General features: G+C 41.2%; 1 protein-coding gene across 1 annotated transcript in view; it reads right to left on the reverse strand.

Moving 5' to 3' along the window:
• MAN1A1 (mannosidase alpha class 1A member 1) overlaps nt 1-15,933 on the reverse strand; it is a gene marked incomplete at its 5' end in the record, with an annotated part of 57,868 nt that overhangs the window by 35,186 nt on the left and 6,749 nt on the right. The window contains 2 exons of the mRNA XM_083731275.1: nt 3,664-3,779; nt 11,599-11,695. Coding sequence (XP_083587401.1) covers nt 3,664-3,779; nt 11,599-11,695 — 213 coding nt within the window. The remainder of the gene's footprint in view (nt 1-3,663; nt 3,780-11,598; nt 11,696-15,933) is intronic.

Below are 15,933 nucleotides of genomic sequence, written 5' to 3' on the forward strand. Positions count from 1 at the left end.
ACACAGGGATCATGGATTTTAACACTAATTGTCTGTCAGCAACCTATTTCTATAGCAAATATACCATAAAGGTCAGGAAAGAGAAAAATGCACTGTATTCTTCCATGTATAATGCGCCTCCATGCATAAGATGCCCCCTATTTTGGGGGACTCTGAATTGAGAAAATGGGGATATTGTATCTGTGTACAAGACGACCCACAATTTTGAACATAATTTTTAAATAAAAAAACCCCTAGTTCATACACAGAAAAGTACGGTAAGTATTTGGATAAGAGTTGGGAGGAGCAGATCTAGAATCAGGAAGTGGCAGGGGAATATGAAGACTTCTTTCTAATATGTCTTTGTAGTGGGGGAAGGGGGAAGAATATATACTTGCTCACTGAACTGTAAAGTTGCAGAGCAAGCCTGTTCTAAAAGTTGCTGGGTCAGATGTGGATTTTCAACTCCAGTCAAGTCAGCACTGGTTATTACCAGAGTCAGACTTTGGTAATATGGCCCCCTGACTGAATAGTTGCCCATATGTTGGCAAACTACCAGCTGTAAGGTCTGTTTATGCTATACTAAGATCACCTTTGTTCTTTTAAAATCAGATAATTCAGGAGTGAATTTATTTCCTCTCTACCTTCTGCAGAACTCTATGTTCAGAATTTGGCAGCTCTGCCATCACACATTCTTCATCTCCCAACCTCAACCTCGGCCCTCCAGATATTTTGAGACTACAATTCCCATCATCCCTGACCACTGGTCCTGCTAGCTAGGGATCATGGGAGTTGTAGGCCAAAAACATCTGGAGGACCGAGTTTGAGGAAGCCTTCCCTTAATCATTGGATTGCTCCACCCATTTGTCTTTTGTTGTTGTTCATTGGAAGTTTCTTTCTTTGAGTAAGCCCATTTGCTATCATTATTATCAAATACATTTATTAGATGCTTTTTGTTGCCACAGGCTACTCAAAGTGACTTTGCATAAAAAAGAAATAATAAATTTATAGTTTATCACAAAGGAAGTTAGAATTCTATGTCCCAAGTTGCATCACTTTGTGTTTACGCAGAACTACATATTCCGTGGTACTGCTTTTGAAGCTCTTCATGGTCTGTTTGGAATTTTCTATCCTGAATACTGTCTTCTACAAGTTTTGCTATCTCACCAAGCATCCTTATCTCCAGTTTTCACACTAAATGCTGTTAGTCTTAATACAGAACATTGTAGCACTCATTTTTTATGACTTTATTCCATTTTTAGCTAACCTCTGGTTCCTGTTTATTAACTAGTTGATCCCTATTTATAACATAGGCATGCCACTGTTTGTGAATTAATTTCATTAAATCTTGCATGAAATTACTCCCATTTATTAGGAAGGATTAAAACTAAAAATGTATTTAGTTAGATATTCCTTTGGTAACATCATCAGAATATGCAGCAAAGGCTAGATTTAAATACATAAAGACTTCTGGGAAACATCAAGGTGATTATAAATACCAATTCCACAGTGACCTGACAAACAATACCTTGGCAGAAAGATTTTTCTTTCAGTGAGACATGCAGGAAACAGATAAATGGAAAGGTGCTGCTGCTTATAATTTTGTGTTTGAATGGGATTTCCTGAAATTTTAATTGCTATATGCTGAGAAAAATTGAGGTGATACAACCACTTTTCAACTTTAAGAATAGGAGGCAGATCATTAATTGCTGCCTTGGTCTAACAAAATATTGTTCACATTCTAGCATTACATTCAGATCCTCTATAGAACAGCCCCATGGGGTGGGAAAACACAATTACAGTGGTGCCCCGCAAGACGAATGCCTCGCTAAACGAAAAACCCGCAAGACGAAAGGGTTTTCCGATTTTTTAGCGGCTTCGCAAGACGAATTTCCCTATGGGCTTGCTTCGCAAGACGAAAGCCCATAGGGAAATCTCCGGGGACAGTGGGGAAGCGCAGCGCGCCTTCTCCTCTGTTCCCGGACCTGTCCTAAGGCTTGCGGCGGGAGGTCCGGGAACAGAGGGGAAGGCGCGAAGGGCTTCTCCTCTGTTCCCGGGGCTTGCGGTGGGAGGAGGGTTTTTCCTCCCCACCGCCAACATTCAGAACAGCATTCTGAATGTTGGCGGTGGGGAGGAAAGCCCTCCTCCCACTGCAAGCCTTCAGGACAGGTCCGGGAACAGAGGGGAAGGTTTTTCCTCCCCACCGCCAACATTCAGAACAGCATTCTGAATGTTGGCGGTGGGGAGGAAAGCCCTCCTCCCACTGCAAGCCTTCAGGACAGGTCCGGGAACAGAGGGGAAGGTGCGCAGCGCTTCTCCTCTGTTCCCGGGGCTTGCGGTGGGAGGAGGGTTTTTCCTCCCCACCGCCACATTCAGAACAGCATTCTGAATGTTGGCGGTGGGGTGGAAAGCCCTCCTCCCACCGCAAGCCTTCAGGACAGGTCCGGGAACAGAGGGGAAGGTGCGCAGCCTGCTGCCCCGCGCGAGGGGCGCTCTTAAGCAGAGCGCCCCTCGCGCGGGGCCGACATTCGCCGCTTGGAGAGCCCTGCGGGGAAGTCCTGCAGGGTTCCCCAAGCTGCGAATGTCTGCGCCGCGCGAGGGGCGCTCTGCTTAAGAGCGCCCCTCGCGCAGGACAGCAGGCTGCTATCCGCAGCTTGGAGAGCCCTGCGGGGAAGTCCTGCAGGGCTCCCCAAGCTGCGAATGTCTGCCCCTCACGCGGGGCAGCAGGCTGCTATCCGCAGCTTGGAGAGCCCTCTGGACCTCTTCTGAAGGCGGGTGGGGGGCAAAAGTCTTTGTCCCCCCTGCCTGCCTTCCCGGGGGATTTTAAAATGCTGGCGGGCGGCAGCGCTGCCGCCCGCCAGCATTTTAAGATCGCCCCGGACAGCGGAGAAGTCTCCGCTGTCCCGGGAAGGGGGGGGGAGCAAAGACTTTCGCCCCCCCACGTCGGCCTTCAGAAGAGGTCGGGGGACAGACTGTCCCCAAACCTGGTCTGAAGGCGGTTTCCATAGGAACGCATTGATTGATTTTCAATGCATTCCTATGGGAAACCGTGCTTCGCAAGACGAAAAACTCGCAAGACGAAAAGACTTGCGGAATGAATTAATTTCGTCTTGCGAGGCACCACTGTACTACAGAAATATGACACCCAGGTTTGCAGCTCTTGGGACAGAGGTAGTTATGAAGGTCTTTTAAAGTAACTGTCTACCTAACATATGTTTTCTAAGTAAGAACACAGTTTAACTAGCATTTAAATTTTATTTTATAACATGTACCTCCCACAATTACCTTTAAGAAAGATTCTTACTAAAGGATTTTACATTTTAAATAGGTAGTAAAGCAAAATGACATACTGGAAGTCCCATTTGAATTGTGTTAATTAGCTAAAGATTTAAAGTTTAAAGCTGTGTCTCATTTGAAGAGAAAAAGAATTGTCATAAGGGTGAGATAAGTAACTTGCTTAGAATGAAACTTGCCTAGGCCTGTTCTGGGTTTGAAACCCATGTTGGGCAAAAGATTCCTGGACTGCAAGGGGCTGGACTAGATGACACTTGTGGTCCCCTCCATCTCTACAGTACTATGATTCTCTTCTGAGGACTGCTAAAAAAAACCCAGTATCTCTGAACATTCTTCAAATCAGGGTTGTTGCTATGTGTGCAAGCAGTAGAAAAAGAACACAATACTCACCACATTGAAATCGAGATTTTTCTCTACCCATTCTTTAGCTTCTTTAAATTCATCTTTCATTTCCATGATGTACAGTGTATCCAAGGCATCGACAATTGTTGCTCCTTGAATATTACCTGAAAAGGGCCAGCATTGTAATTAATGATAAGCTTTTTTTGCTGCTCTATCAAGAAATATTTATAAAGCAGACAAAGATCACAATAACTTTCATGGTTCTCCGTCTACACTAACTACAATAGAGTTGCAGATATTATGAAGGGAAAATCCTTACAATAACTGGATTTTTAAATTTGCTTTAGTGTCCTATTCTATAGCACTGAAAATCTGATGCACACTTGTGTGCTATGGTCTAGTTGTCCGCATTTGTGAAAGTAAATTTCTTGTCAACAGGCCTGCAAATCAAAAATCAGTCCATAAATAATAAAATACTTCATTTTGTAGAAAGCTTATGATTGAAACAGAATACCTTGAATAATAACTATGATCCCTGCATTAAGAGCACTATTTGGGATTTTTTCCTATCCTCCTATACTACCTGAACACCATCCTTTTGTTCACACAGCCCCCTGCAAGCATGCGACATTTCTTCACACTCCATATTCCTCCAACATTTTGGATTCTGTGCCTCAGTTCTATTATCCTCCAGGCCCTGTCTATAAGATGCTCTTATTCTGTTACAGAATATAATGATATTGCGTCTCACCATGATGAGAAGGTTGGGTGCAAGAAAGGTGGTAGTTTGTTAGGGTTTTTTTTTCTTTTTAAGTCTCCGCATTTCTATTCTGAATCACATCATTTTAGCTATTTCTCCTCTACCTGACTCCTCAGTTAACACAAGTCTTTCTTGTAACAGTGCATTTGTTATTCATTAACCACTGAAATGTTATAGCTGTGTACAACGACAAATATTTTACAGAAAAAGATATGAGATATCTTGCAAACAATGCAAGAACATTAGCATGTAAAGAAAATGTAAGCAATTCTTTTGGCGAACAACTTCTGAATGGGCCTCAACTGGCAATTGCAAAATCATATAAGTGCCTTGAAACAACACACATCAGTGTGAATGTCCTTTCTGTAAAACCAGCAATAAAAGCACAAATAATAAGCTGAACCACACATCCCACACCAACTTATGACTCTCCATTCACTAAGAACAGTAAGAGAAAGAGAAAGGCATACCTCATCTTTTAAAAGGTTTGAATACATGAACTTGAAAACTGTCTGAATTCTCAAGTGCTCAATTCTAAACTAGAAAGAAAGCATAACACTTGCCTACAGGGAGATTGCACGTTCTGATTCATGAGTCAACCAATGTGGCACCTGGAAGCACCCACACAGAGGCCTTCCCTGCCACCTGCAGCATCCCTGCCCCACTGCTGAAATTTGGCTTGAAAGAATATGCTGCTCTATGATGACTCTGGGAACAACTGCTGATCTGAATTGTCTGCTTTCAGCATAACTTTAGTTGTATCTTCATGGCCATCAAAGAAAATGCAGTGAATTTCACCTATCTAACAAAGAACATCAAATTCCTGAGCCAGGGATTCATAACTTTTTCTTAGGCCCTCTTGACTGCAAGTCTCTTTTCTTCAGTGATCAAGCTGGCATCCATAAAGGCAGCTGTGGCAAGTAGGCCAATACCATATCTGATGCTCTGCATACCAACATTATGTATTTCTATTGTGTTGAACTCTGCCTTTTTATCAGTAGTGGAACGTGTATTTGGCTTTTCTAATGTCATTTCATAACTTCCATCATTTCCATCTTGGTCATCATCTATGTGTTGTTCATCTTCATCAGCACAGAAAATTATTTCGTTTGATGGTATTGAATTATCTAATCTACTTCTATGCTTATATTCAACAAGCCTTCTCTCATCTTCTTGCTGCTTCCACTTTTTAACTTGTTTGTTATTGTCAGAGCTGCCCGAGGTCCCAGCTCACAAAGGACCAACGCCGGTTCTTATATATACAAAAGTCTTTATTGAAATTCAGTTTCGATTTCAAAGCCGCGGCGCGCAGCTCTACGTCTTGAACTCTAGACCGCTGAAGCTCCGTCTGAATCTCCTCCCCCCAGACACCAGTTTAAGACTCTAGCCTTGCTCCACCTCTTCCTTTGCTCTTTCCTCCTCTGGGTCCGCCTGTCCACTGGGGTCTTCCCCTTTCTAGACTCTTCTGACGCTGAGTCCCCTGAGTCTTCCCCCTGCCTCCGGCGGGCTTTAGGACCTGGTTCCCAATCCAGGTTTTCTGCTGTCCCGCGTGTCTGTACATTTGAACTTGGCGCGCGCGCCCAGCTGGCAACCTTCCTCCTGACCGTTACACTGCTCCTGTCACTGCTTCCCCCTTTGGGGGGCCTAGCTGGACCTGACTTCCCCTCCGTTCCCTCACTCTCTGATAGAGGCGTAGTCAGCCCGGACTCATCTTCTCTCTCTACTGGAGGAGACGCTAGCCCTGATACATGGGACTCTTCCCCCCCACTACGCTCTGGTGGGGGAACTGGTCCTGATCTCCCGCTGCTGCTTTGGGAGTCCCCGCTGGCCTCTTGCTTCTGGTACGTCCCCCCTTGCCCTGGCCGTTGGCGCCCCCCTCTGGGAATCTTCTGAATCGCTGGAGAAGCTCATGGAATCTCTCGGGCCACTGTCATACTCCCCTACGCTGCCCTCAGATTCTTCCCCTTCTCCATTTCCTCTCTCCCCTGTGCCTCTGCTCCTGAGCCCCTGACAGTTATGCTCAAGCATATGTAATACACTTGTGATTACTAGATAATCATTTTAATGATTATTATGCAATTTTACACACATTGTTTTAAAAAATGACAAGTTTTAAATTACTGGAAATTCCACAAAATGTTAAAAAGTCAATATTTGTTTGCAAAGTACAAATCAAAACTAAATTACAGTTGTACCTTGGTTCTCGAATGGCTTAGTTGCCGAATAAATCAGCTCCCATATGCCGCAAACCCAGAAGTAAGTGTTCTGGTTTGCAAATGTTTTTCGGAAGCCAAACGTCTGATGCGGCTTCTGCTTGAGTGCAGGAAGCTCCTGCAGCGAATCAGAAGCCACACCTTGGTTTTTGAATGGTTTTGGGAGTCAAACAGACACCTGGAACAGATTAAGCTTGAGAACCAAGGTATATTTATTTAACCAAAATATCTTTTGAATTCCCAACTCATGTTACAACTTTTTAGCAACCCTCATTTTTTGAAATTTAAAGTTGAAAAATTCAGCATACCCTATTATGAAAACCTTCAATTTTATTCTCTTATACTACTTGAAGCTGCATCACTATGTACACTTACAAGGGGGTAACTCCCAATGACTTGCCTCTAATTAAATATGCATTGGATTGGCCTGCATGTTTATTCCAAGTGTGAGATAGTATAATCCCAAATCAAACACCACTGCTATTGGTTTTTCTGTGTTAGATAACATGGCTTGTAGTCAAGCGGTGGGAACTAGCCCTGGATGTTTATAGGGAAATAAATGCATTATCAAGTGGTACTACTCACAACACTCCAACAATTTAGTTTAGTTATATTGTGAAGGCAAATATCATGTTTTTATTCCTATACTTTAGCCATCTTTAACCAACATTCCTCTGTGAAACAAACTCAGAAAAGCCTTCCAAGACAAATATGCTACTTGACATGACATCATTTAGAGGACAAAATAGGGTAATGCAATTTAATAGCATGAACAGGATAAAGTTATTTGATTTACCAATAAATCCTGGAACTAGTTATGCTGCCAGAAGAAGTGTTATTGGATTTAAAATAGTTTATCTTATTAAATCAGCATAAGCTATAAATACAAACTTCAGTGTATGGCTCCAGCAGGACAATTTATCCACTGAAATAGCATGTTTCTTAAGTCTCTAAAAGCAGGACACACTGAATTGTGATGCTTAGCATCTGCAGAAGAGCCTTGGATCAGAGTTTTAGGTATGCCATGTCATTCATTCATATACATACATACATACATACATACATATATATATGAATACAAGCTTAGCCTTTGAAATAAGTATGTTGTAAGTAGTCATCCTGCCTCATTGCTGACTAGCTGCCACTACAACCTCCTGTAAACACTTCCCTGAATTCTGGAAGACATGAACTTGTATTTGCCTGGCTGCATGTGAACTACACATAAAGGACCTTAGCTGAAATGAAAGAAAGAGAAGGGACAACACCAGCAAAACAAAGTACTCCACAATATAATGAAGCAGGTAGACATCAAGGGGAGGGGAGGGTAGGTTAGCAGTTCTTACAAGGATGTTTGCCTGACCTGTGATTTGCAATAGACTAGCAACAAATTGTCAGAGTAAAAGCATTACATTTCATGGCCTTTCAGGAAAGTACTAAGAGATAGGCTGTATTCAATGGCCTGCTATACATTTGCTACTTACTATAACCCAAACTAAACTTGTAAAAAAATGATGTTTGTTCATACCATTGGTACTAGATTTACCTATACAGTCATACCTTGGTTTTCGAACAGAATGTGTTCTGGAAGTCCACCAGACGTTCAGCTTCCAAGGCAAAGTTCGCAAACCAGAACACTTACTTCCAGCTTTGCGACATTCGAGTTCCAAGTTGCTCGTGAACTAAGCTGTTCCAAAACCAAGGTACGACAGTAGTTTTTTTTCTTTGGATGAAGAAGATGTATGCAATGTGAACTAAGGCTAAGTTTAAAACTTCGTTTTTCAAAGCGGACAGTCTCACAGAGTGCATTACAGTGATCTTCACGTCTGCGTGCACACAGAAGTAAATCAATTTATACATATGTCATACAACATGTAGATCTAAACTGTAATAAAAATTAAGGTTATAAAAAGAGAAAGACCAGCAAAAATAACTTTAGAAGTAAAAATATCATAGTCATATCTCATAACTCTGACAAAGGATTTAAAAATTCTCATCTGCTTGCTATTTCATTGTTCTATACACTGTGCCCACTCATGTTTGAACCTGTTCATTCTGTAACTTGTTGAACCCAGATACACCAAGTAATTTTACTCAAAACTGTTATTTCCTATGATTTAATACACCATTCTTTCAGGTGGGGAATTACCCCACCCTGTGACCACACACAGTATTTTGTATATAGTATCCTTGCATAAATCAAATTTTTAGATTACCAATGCATGGACCACTGTGGCTAGATTATCTTTGCCCAGGAACAGACATAGTGGGCATACCAACCAAAGCTAGCTACTGAAGTCAGTTGAGCTTCTAGTAATGAAGATGAATGACTACATTCTGACTACAAGCTTGGTCCTTCAGAAGGAATAAAACTACATCAAGACAAATTTTCTGGACCTGAGGACTACCTATACACAGTGCCTCCATCTTGCCAGTATTCATGCTCACCTTACTGGCCCTCATCCAGTCCACCATTGCATCCAGAAACCAGCTCAGGGCTTGCATGTTGACTCCTGACTTGGGCATTACAGAGAGATAGAACCATCTGCTTACTGAAGCCATTGTTCTCCAAATCTTGTAATGGCCACCCCCAATAGCTTCATATAGATGATAAATAGCATTGGGGACAAAATAGCACCCCACAGCCTAACTACTAGAGGGCAAACACATTTGGAAGTCCCTAGAGCTCAGTGGCAGAGCATCTACATTGCATGCAGAAGGTCCTAGGTTTAATCCCTGGTATTTCCAGGTACAGCTAAGTGTATCCCCTGTTTGAAACACTGCAGGGTTGCTGCCAGTCAGTGTAGACAATATAAGCTGTTTCCTTTGCTGCTTTCTGGACTTGCAGGAAGAAGTGGAACCAATGAAGATCAGTACCTTCAACTCCCAACCAACAGAAGATATCCAAAAAGATGTCATGGTTGATGGCATCAAATGTTGTTGAAATATCAAGAACGAGTAACATGATTGCACTTCCACTGTCCCTCTCGCAAGCAATGTCATCTATCAAGATGACAGAGGACAACTCAGACCCAAAAACCAGATCACAAACGAGACTAGTAATGGTCAAGATAATCTGCAACATACAAGAGTGAATGTACTTGAACTGTCACTACCCTCTCTCAAGCACCTTCCCCAAAATGGGGGTATTGATGATTTATCCCAATTACCACTGAATCAAGGATTTAACAGATGCTCTTAAAGGTGATGGTGAAGTTTACACCCACTACCATACCCTAAAGATAACACAGCCACTATGAGTGCTGTGGTGCTCACAATGTACAGAGCCTCTTCAATTACACCAGTCTAAACCACTGAGTCAGCAAGAATGTGGTGTTACACCTGCTCTCTGTGCTATTAGACCTTTCCTTGACAGTATTTGTTTAGTTTGCAATCTATGTTGCCAGAAGTGAATAATTATTAACATGTGCCAAGGTCAATATATGTAAAGCCCCATAGAAAAGCTGTTATTTCCTTTCCAACCTTGGCATTTTAGACCACAGTTTTAAAAGAAGCAGCAACAAACTTGAACTGTTAATCAAAAGAGCCAGCTACCAAGATTGCTCTCCACTATATTTAACAATTCTTCCAAAAGTGGAAATATAAATTTAATGGCCTTTTGGTAGAAGAAAAAAGTGTCAGTAAAGAGTATATTCTAAGTACTGTGGCATAGCAAATATTCCGCTTCTCGTAACGTTTGCCATAATGCACATGGGTGTACACTACGGCAGCTAAGACATAGTCTATAAACAAGTCTTTCATCTAGATTTTTTCCCAGAGTAGAAAACTTCATGCAGAATTGCAGCAAGCAAAAGGTTGTCACTAAAAACAACCCCATATTTCATATTCTCCATCTCATTCCTATGTGGGGTAATGTTTAACAGATTTCCCCCTCTCTCATCATGAATGAAGTGGAACACGTTGCCTTGATACAGTGTTACAGAAGGCAATAAATAATTCCATGATCATAGTAAAAAGAGCATGAACTGGGAAATCTGGATGGTGATTGCATGTACTGTTCCCTCAACATTATAGGGAAGGAGATACAGGGTTGCTTTTTTGATGGTAGCTATGACTTAATATTTTGCCTTTCCTCCAAGGAGCTCAAAGGTAGTCCTGCTCCCCTTCCATTTCATACCACAACCCTGTGAGATATTAGCTAGGCTCCAAGTGCACAAGGCCACTTAGTAAACTTTATATTCTAGTGGGAATTTGAACCTGGTGTCCCTGCCCGTTGTCTGACTCTCTAAACACTACTGGACTTTAGGCTCTTTTACTTCACTACTGAACAACTAAAGAGAAGTTTCCAAACATGAGATGGAGATTACCATGAACATGCAACCCAAAAGACAACTAAATTTATCACTTTAGAATTCTGGCTGGCTAAAGCACATTAAATGAAACAAAAGCTTGGATTCCACTATTTTAAGCACAAAATAGAAGCAGCTAAAGGAGAAAAGATCTACAGGACAAGAAGGCTATTTTTGTTGCTGTTATGGAAGTTCTTAAATTAAGAAACAAGGCTCCCTCAAATATTCCAGAAATTCCTACTGTAAACTATCTATTAATAAAGGATATAGATGTTCAAAGCTGATAATACAACAAGAAAAAGCTTAACTGAATGATTCTAATTGCCATTCTTATGTAGTTAGCATGCCTATTTTGAAGAGTGCTTAAAATCTTTATCAGTTTGGCCAGGTTCCATGGTCAACATATGATAACCTTACCATTTAAAATTGTTATTTTTGATACTTGAAGCCACTCAAGGGCCCTATGGAGTCATGCTGGTGGAATAAAAATCCCCATATAAGGAGTGCAACACTGTAGTATACCTTGTAAGTGGGGAACAAACTAATAAGACAATGCTGCTTTGGTTATTTTCAATAATCAACCATTTACAGATAACCAGCTGTTGTGACATGTGCTAAGAGCCCACATGCTTCTAATGTAATCTCTAACTTCAGAGCAGTAAATCAGATGATGTCACTAAGTACAAAAGCACATATTACTTACCAAATAAATTGCTTGAGTGTCCTTGTTTCGATATGGGTTTCAGTTCATTTAATCCCCATGCGTAATGTTTATAATTATCCCAGGCATGTTTCATCATCTGGTGGGAAATGAAAGCTGGATTATAATGTTGATTTAGCAAGAAACCATTGCAGTAAATGCTAGCAGAAAATATACTGTACACTGAGAATCAATGTGTTGAATTCAGTGGTTAATTAAATCCATATTGTATTGTAGACATACCACTTTAACATAAAGCATTATTAACATTAAGTTGCTGTTGTGGTGTTTTAGTTATAGTAGGGAGTCTTTTATTCAATTCCATTCTCTATTGTTAATTAGGAATTTGTAATGCGCACCCATTAATTCTCATTAAGAAGTTTAGCTAAAAGACTATTAATCCAATTAAGAATTTCCCTCTAAGACAACAGGCTTCTGAAGCTGGGAACTACAGAAAAGATATTTTATTCCCCCACAACATATGCTTACAAAGTTATTAAAGATAAATCATATGTCTGGTAGAGACTGCAGTTTGGTTACAAGCTAGCAGACTGAAACAACTTGAAAGAAAAGAAAAGAAAAGACCAAATCAATGACGGCAGAATACATTCTAGCAAGCAGTGGAGTTTTATGGAATATGCTAAATGATCAAATCCTGTAATAGGAGTACCAAAGAACTAGATGCTTTCCCATATTTACTAGATGAAAGACTGGTGTTCTAATATTTCACAGGACTCCCACAGCAGCACAGTCTTTGTTCCATCCCCATGCCATGGTTGCCACTAAGCAACAGCTGAGTAAACACAGTGGTACCTTGGTTTAAGATCAGCGTAGTTTATGAACAACTTGGATTAAGAACGCTGGAAACCTGGAAGAAAGTGTTTTGATTTGTGAACTTTGCCTTGGAAGCAGAACATGTTTCGCTTCCTGTTGAGTGTGTTCCATTTGTAAATTGAGTCCCCCACTGCTATGGAAAAGAACGCTTTGGTTTAAGAACGGACTTCCGGAACGGATTAAGTTCATAAACCAAGGTACCACTGGAACTTCCATTCAAATAGACTTCATAAAAGTTTAGGCAGCTTTTCTTAAAAGATTCAAGAAGACAACTTCACAGAAAATGACATTTCCTTCCCATGATTGGTCTAATGGCCACTGATCACATCAAACAAAAATGTCAAGAATATAATTTATAAACCTACTACATTTTGGTTGGTGTGTATACTTGTATCACAGCCCAGTTTTTGAAAGCAATACAATAGCCAATCCATATGTTGAGCAGACAGATCTTCGGGGAGGAAGCATTATTCTTGACATTTTTGTTTGATGTGATTTGTGGTGCTTAGACCAATCATGTGAAGGAAAGGTTGTAAAAGGAGGAAAGGCAGTAGAATTAGAAATAGATTTCCCACTTTTCTCTGCCCTTTGATAGTTTTAAATGTGGATCTTCCTTGGTCTGGCTAATTTTAACACCATGAGTGCCATCTTATGAAAAATAGTGGAACATATGCTTCTAATATGTCTGGTCTGACAAATCTGATAATGGGGAAGGCAGCAACAACTGTGTGTTCACTCAGACTGTGCTCACGCTCCCATTTACTGTGCACTCAATGCATTTCCAGTGCTGCGTTTTTCATCCCTGTTCATCTGACGTTATCCAAAATGCAGTTCAAGTCTGTACTTTGCTATAAAATACTACAGCCTGATAAATTGTTAGAATCATAGGATGATAGAATTGTAGAGTTGGAAGGGACCCCAAGGGTCATCTAGTCCAATCCCCTGCAATGCAGGAATCTCAGCTAAAAACACCTAAGGAAGGGGAGTCTACAACCTCCCAAGGGAGACAATTCCACTAACAGCTCTTACTGTCTGAAAGCTTTCCCATATGTCTAGTTGCCTGTTTAGTTGTTTGTTTGTTTATGTTTTCCATATGTTTTGCTGTAACTTGTCAAACCAGTTTCACACCCGTTAGAGTCCTTAAGTTGCTTGTAACTTGTCTCTAGCCAATATGTAAATACCTTTGCATAGAGTAAAGGCATCCGTGTCCCCTCAACACTGCTTGGTATATACACAGACAAAAACAAACACTAATAAAGCTGTGCTGATGTGAACAACTGGGAGGAGGGGAAACTGTAAAATGGACAAGGCGGGGAGGACAACTTTACTGCACTCTAAGGTGGCAATGTGAACACACTGTCATTTGGCAGCCCTTGCTTTTTTCTTCTTAATTACCGTACTCTCCATAGTTATCTGCTGCATCTCATTTGGACAGAATTCTTCCTAAACCATTTTAGCCAACAACAAAATCTGGTGAAAACTTAAATTTTCATTATTGCTTGCTATTCTATGTTGTGTGTGTTTGTGTGTGTATGTATGTATGTATGAATACACCCACACCCACACCCCCCCACACCCTTTTACCACAATAAATGACCTCTAAGTGGTTTAATAGTAGACAATCTAAAGTATTCATTAAAAATGCCAATAAAAATGTTAAAAGCAAGTTACATATTTATAAATATATACAGTGGTACCTCAGGTTACATACGCTTTAGGTTACATATGCTTCAGGTTACAGACTCCGCTAACCCAGAAATAGTACCTCGGGTTAAGAACTTTGCTTCAGGATGAGAACAGAAATCGTGCTCCGGCGGCATGGCGGCAGCAGGAGGCGGCCCCATTTGCTAAAGTGGTGCTTCAGGTTAAGAACAGTTTCAGGTTAAGAACAGACCTCTGGAACGAATTAAGTACTTAACCCGAGGTACCACTGTATATATAAAATCAGTAATTTTAAAACACAGTAGTGTTGCTCCTCATCTTGGATGAGATTTCATATTTAAAGTGTTCTGACTATTTAGTTTTCTCTCATCTCAGAATTGTATGTCAGTAAAACACCTGAAATACTTTATTAAAGTGCTGCTTATCTACAACACACATTCCAATGCCAATCTTCCATCATAAGCCCTTGAAACAAAACCTAAAACTGGACCTGGACCACACGTGAGGTGAGCACCCCCATGTTAACACAATTATTGGTCCTTATTAGTGTACCAGCTGTTTATAGCCAAGTGCCAAATTTATACCTGTCAAATATGAAACAGACTGAAACTGGCTTTCCACATATGCTAATAGTCAAGTACTAGATTGTAAGAAGAGAAACCATTCTGGGGTGTGTGTGTTTTATAGATTATGATGTGATCCACAAACCAATTAAACTTTGACCTAAGTCTATTCTTCATTTTCAAGATAAGCACAAATACAACCTGGGTTGCTCAACTGCACTGAGGAAAGTTCATATGTACACACACTCACACTCTTCTTATATATACACATACATACACTCTTCTATATTGCATTTATAGTCTGGTCTGCAATCCCAGGAGGCAAGACAGTAGTGTTTTACCTGCACCAGTCTGAGAGTTTCCCTCTTGGTGTGATTCCTGCCTGCAAGAGGTTTTTTTGGCTGACAGCAGAGTGCAGTGTTGTTTGGTTGCTGACTGACTAGATGAGCTGGGATGTGATCCAGAGCACATCTTCTCACAAAGGCAAATCTTGCTGCGGGCAGCAGGATTAACACCAAAGGGGATTTCCACTTGCAGGAGTTATAGGAGTATGGGTGCGTCAGGATACAAAATTGTAGGCCAGGTACTGTGGGTGACAGGCCTGTGAGACCCTGGGAGAGGGGAAGTTTGGTTTGGTGTTGTTTCCCTTGAGTGAGAAACAGGGGGACAAATGCTGTAGCTGTGTTCTCACTGACAGTGTGGGATTTGTCCACTATTGGGCCTTACTTAGTCTACTATCTGTGGCCCTATCAACTATATGATGATAGTGCTAAGATGTGTCTAGGTGAGCAGGTAGCAGCGAGTTAAGAAGATGCTACCCTGATGTCAGTGTTGGTGAGTAGGGCAGGGTATAGTCTGAATGGAGGAGCTGACCATCTGGGGCAGAGGTCTAGAATGCATAACCCGTCTCCCATTTCAGCCCTTCCACTTTTCCAGAAGTTACTGGTAGATTATCCACCGAGTCTTCTGGTCTGATGGTGCTATTAATGAATGTCAAGATCAGTTTATAATAAGACCACGCTCATCCACAATCAAATTGGCTGACCTGCCATGTATTACTGAAACTTGGATGGGTAAGCTGGGTGGACCTAACCTAACTCAGCTGTGCCTCTCTCTTCTTCACCACAAAACCTCTTGATGCTGGGATAAGCTTCAAGAGTCTGCACCTGGTGTTTGGACAGAGAGACAGGTTGAGGATGCTCCTCCTCTATCAAATACACAGAATAGCCAGCAGTGGCTATTCTGTTTCGGCATTTTATTTCTGTGCCTTGCTATCACC

The sequence above is a fragment of the Podarcis gaigeae genome (genome assembly GCF_964106915.1).
Source record: "Podarcis gaigeae genome assembly, chromosome: 3".
NCBI lineage: Eukaryota > Metazoa > Chordata > Lepidosauria > Squamata > Lacertidae > Podarcis > Podarcis gaigeae.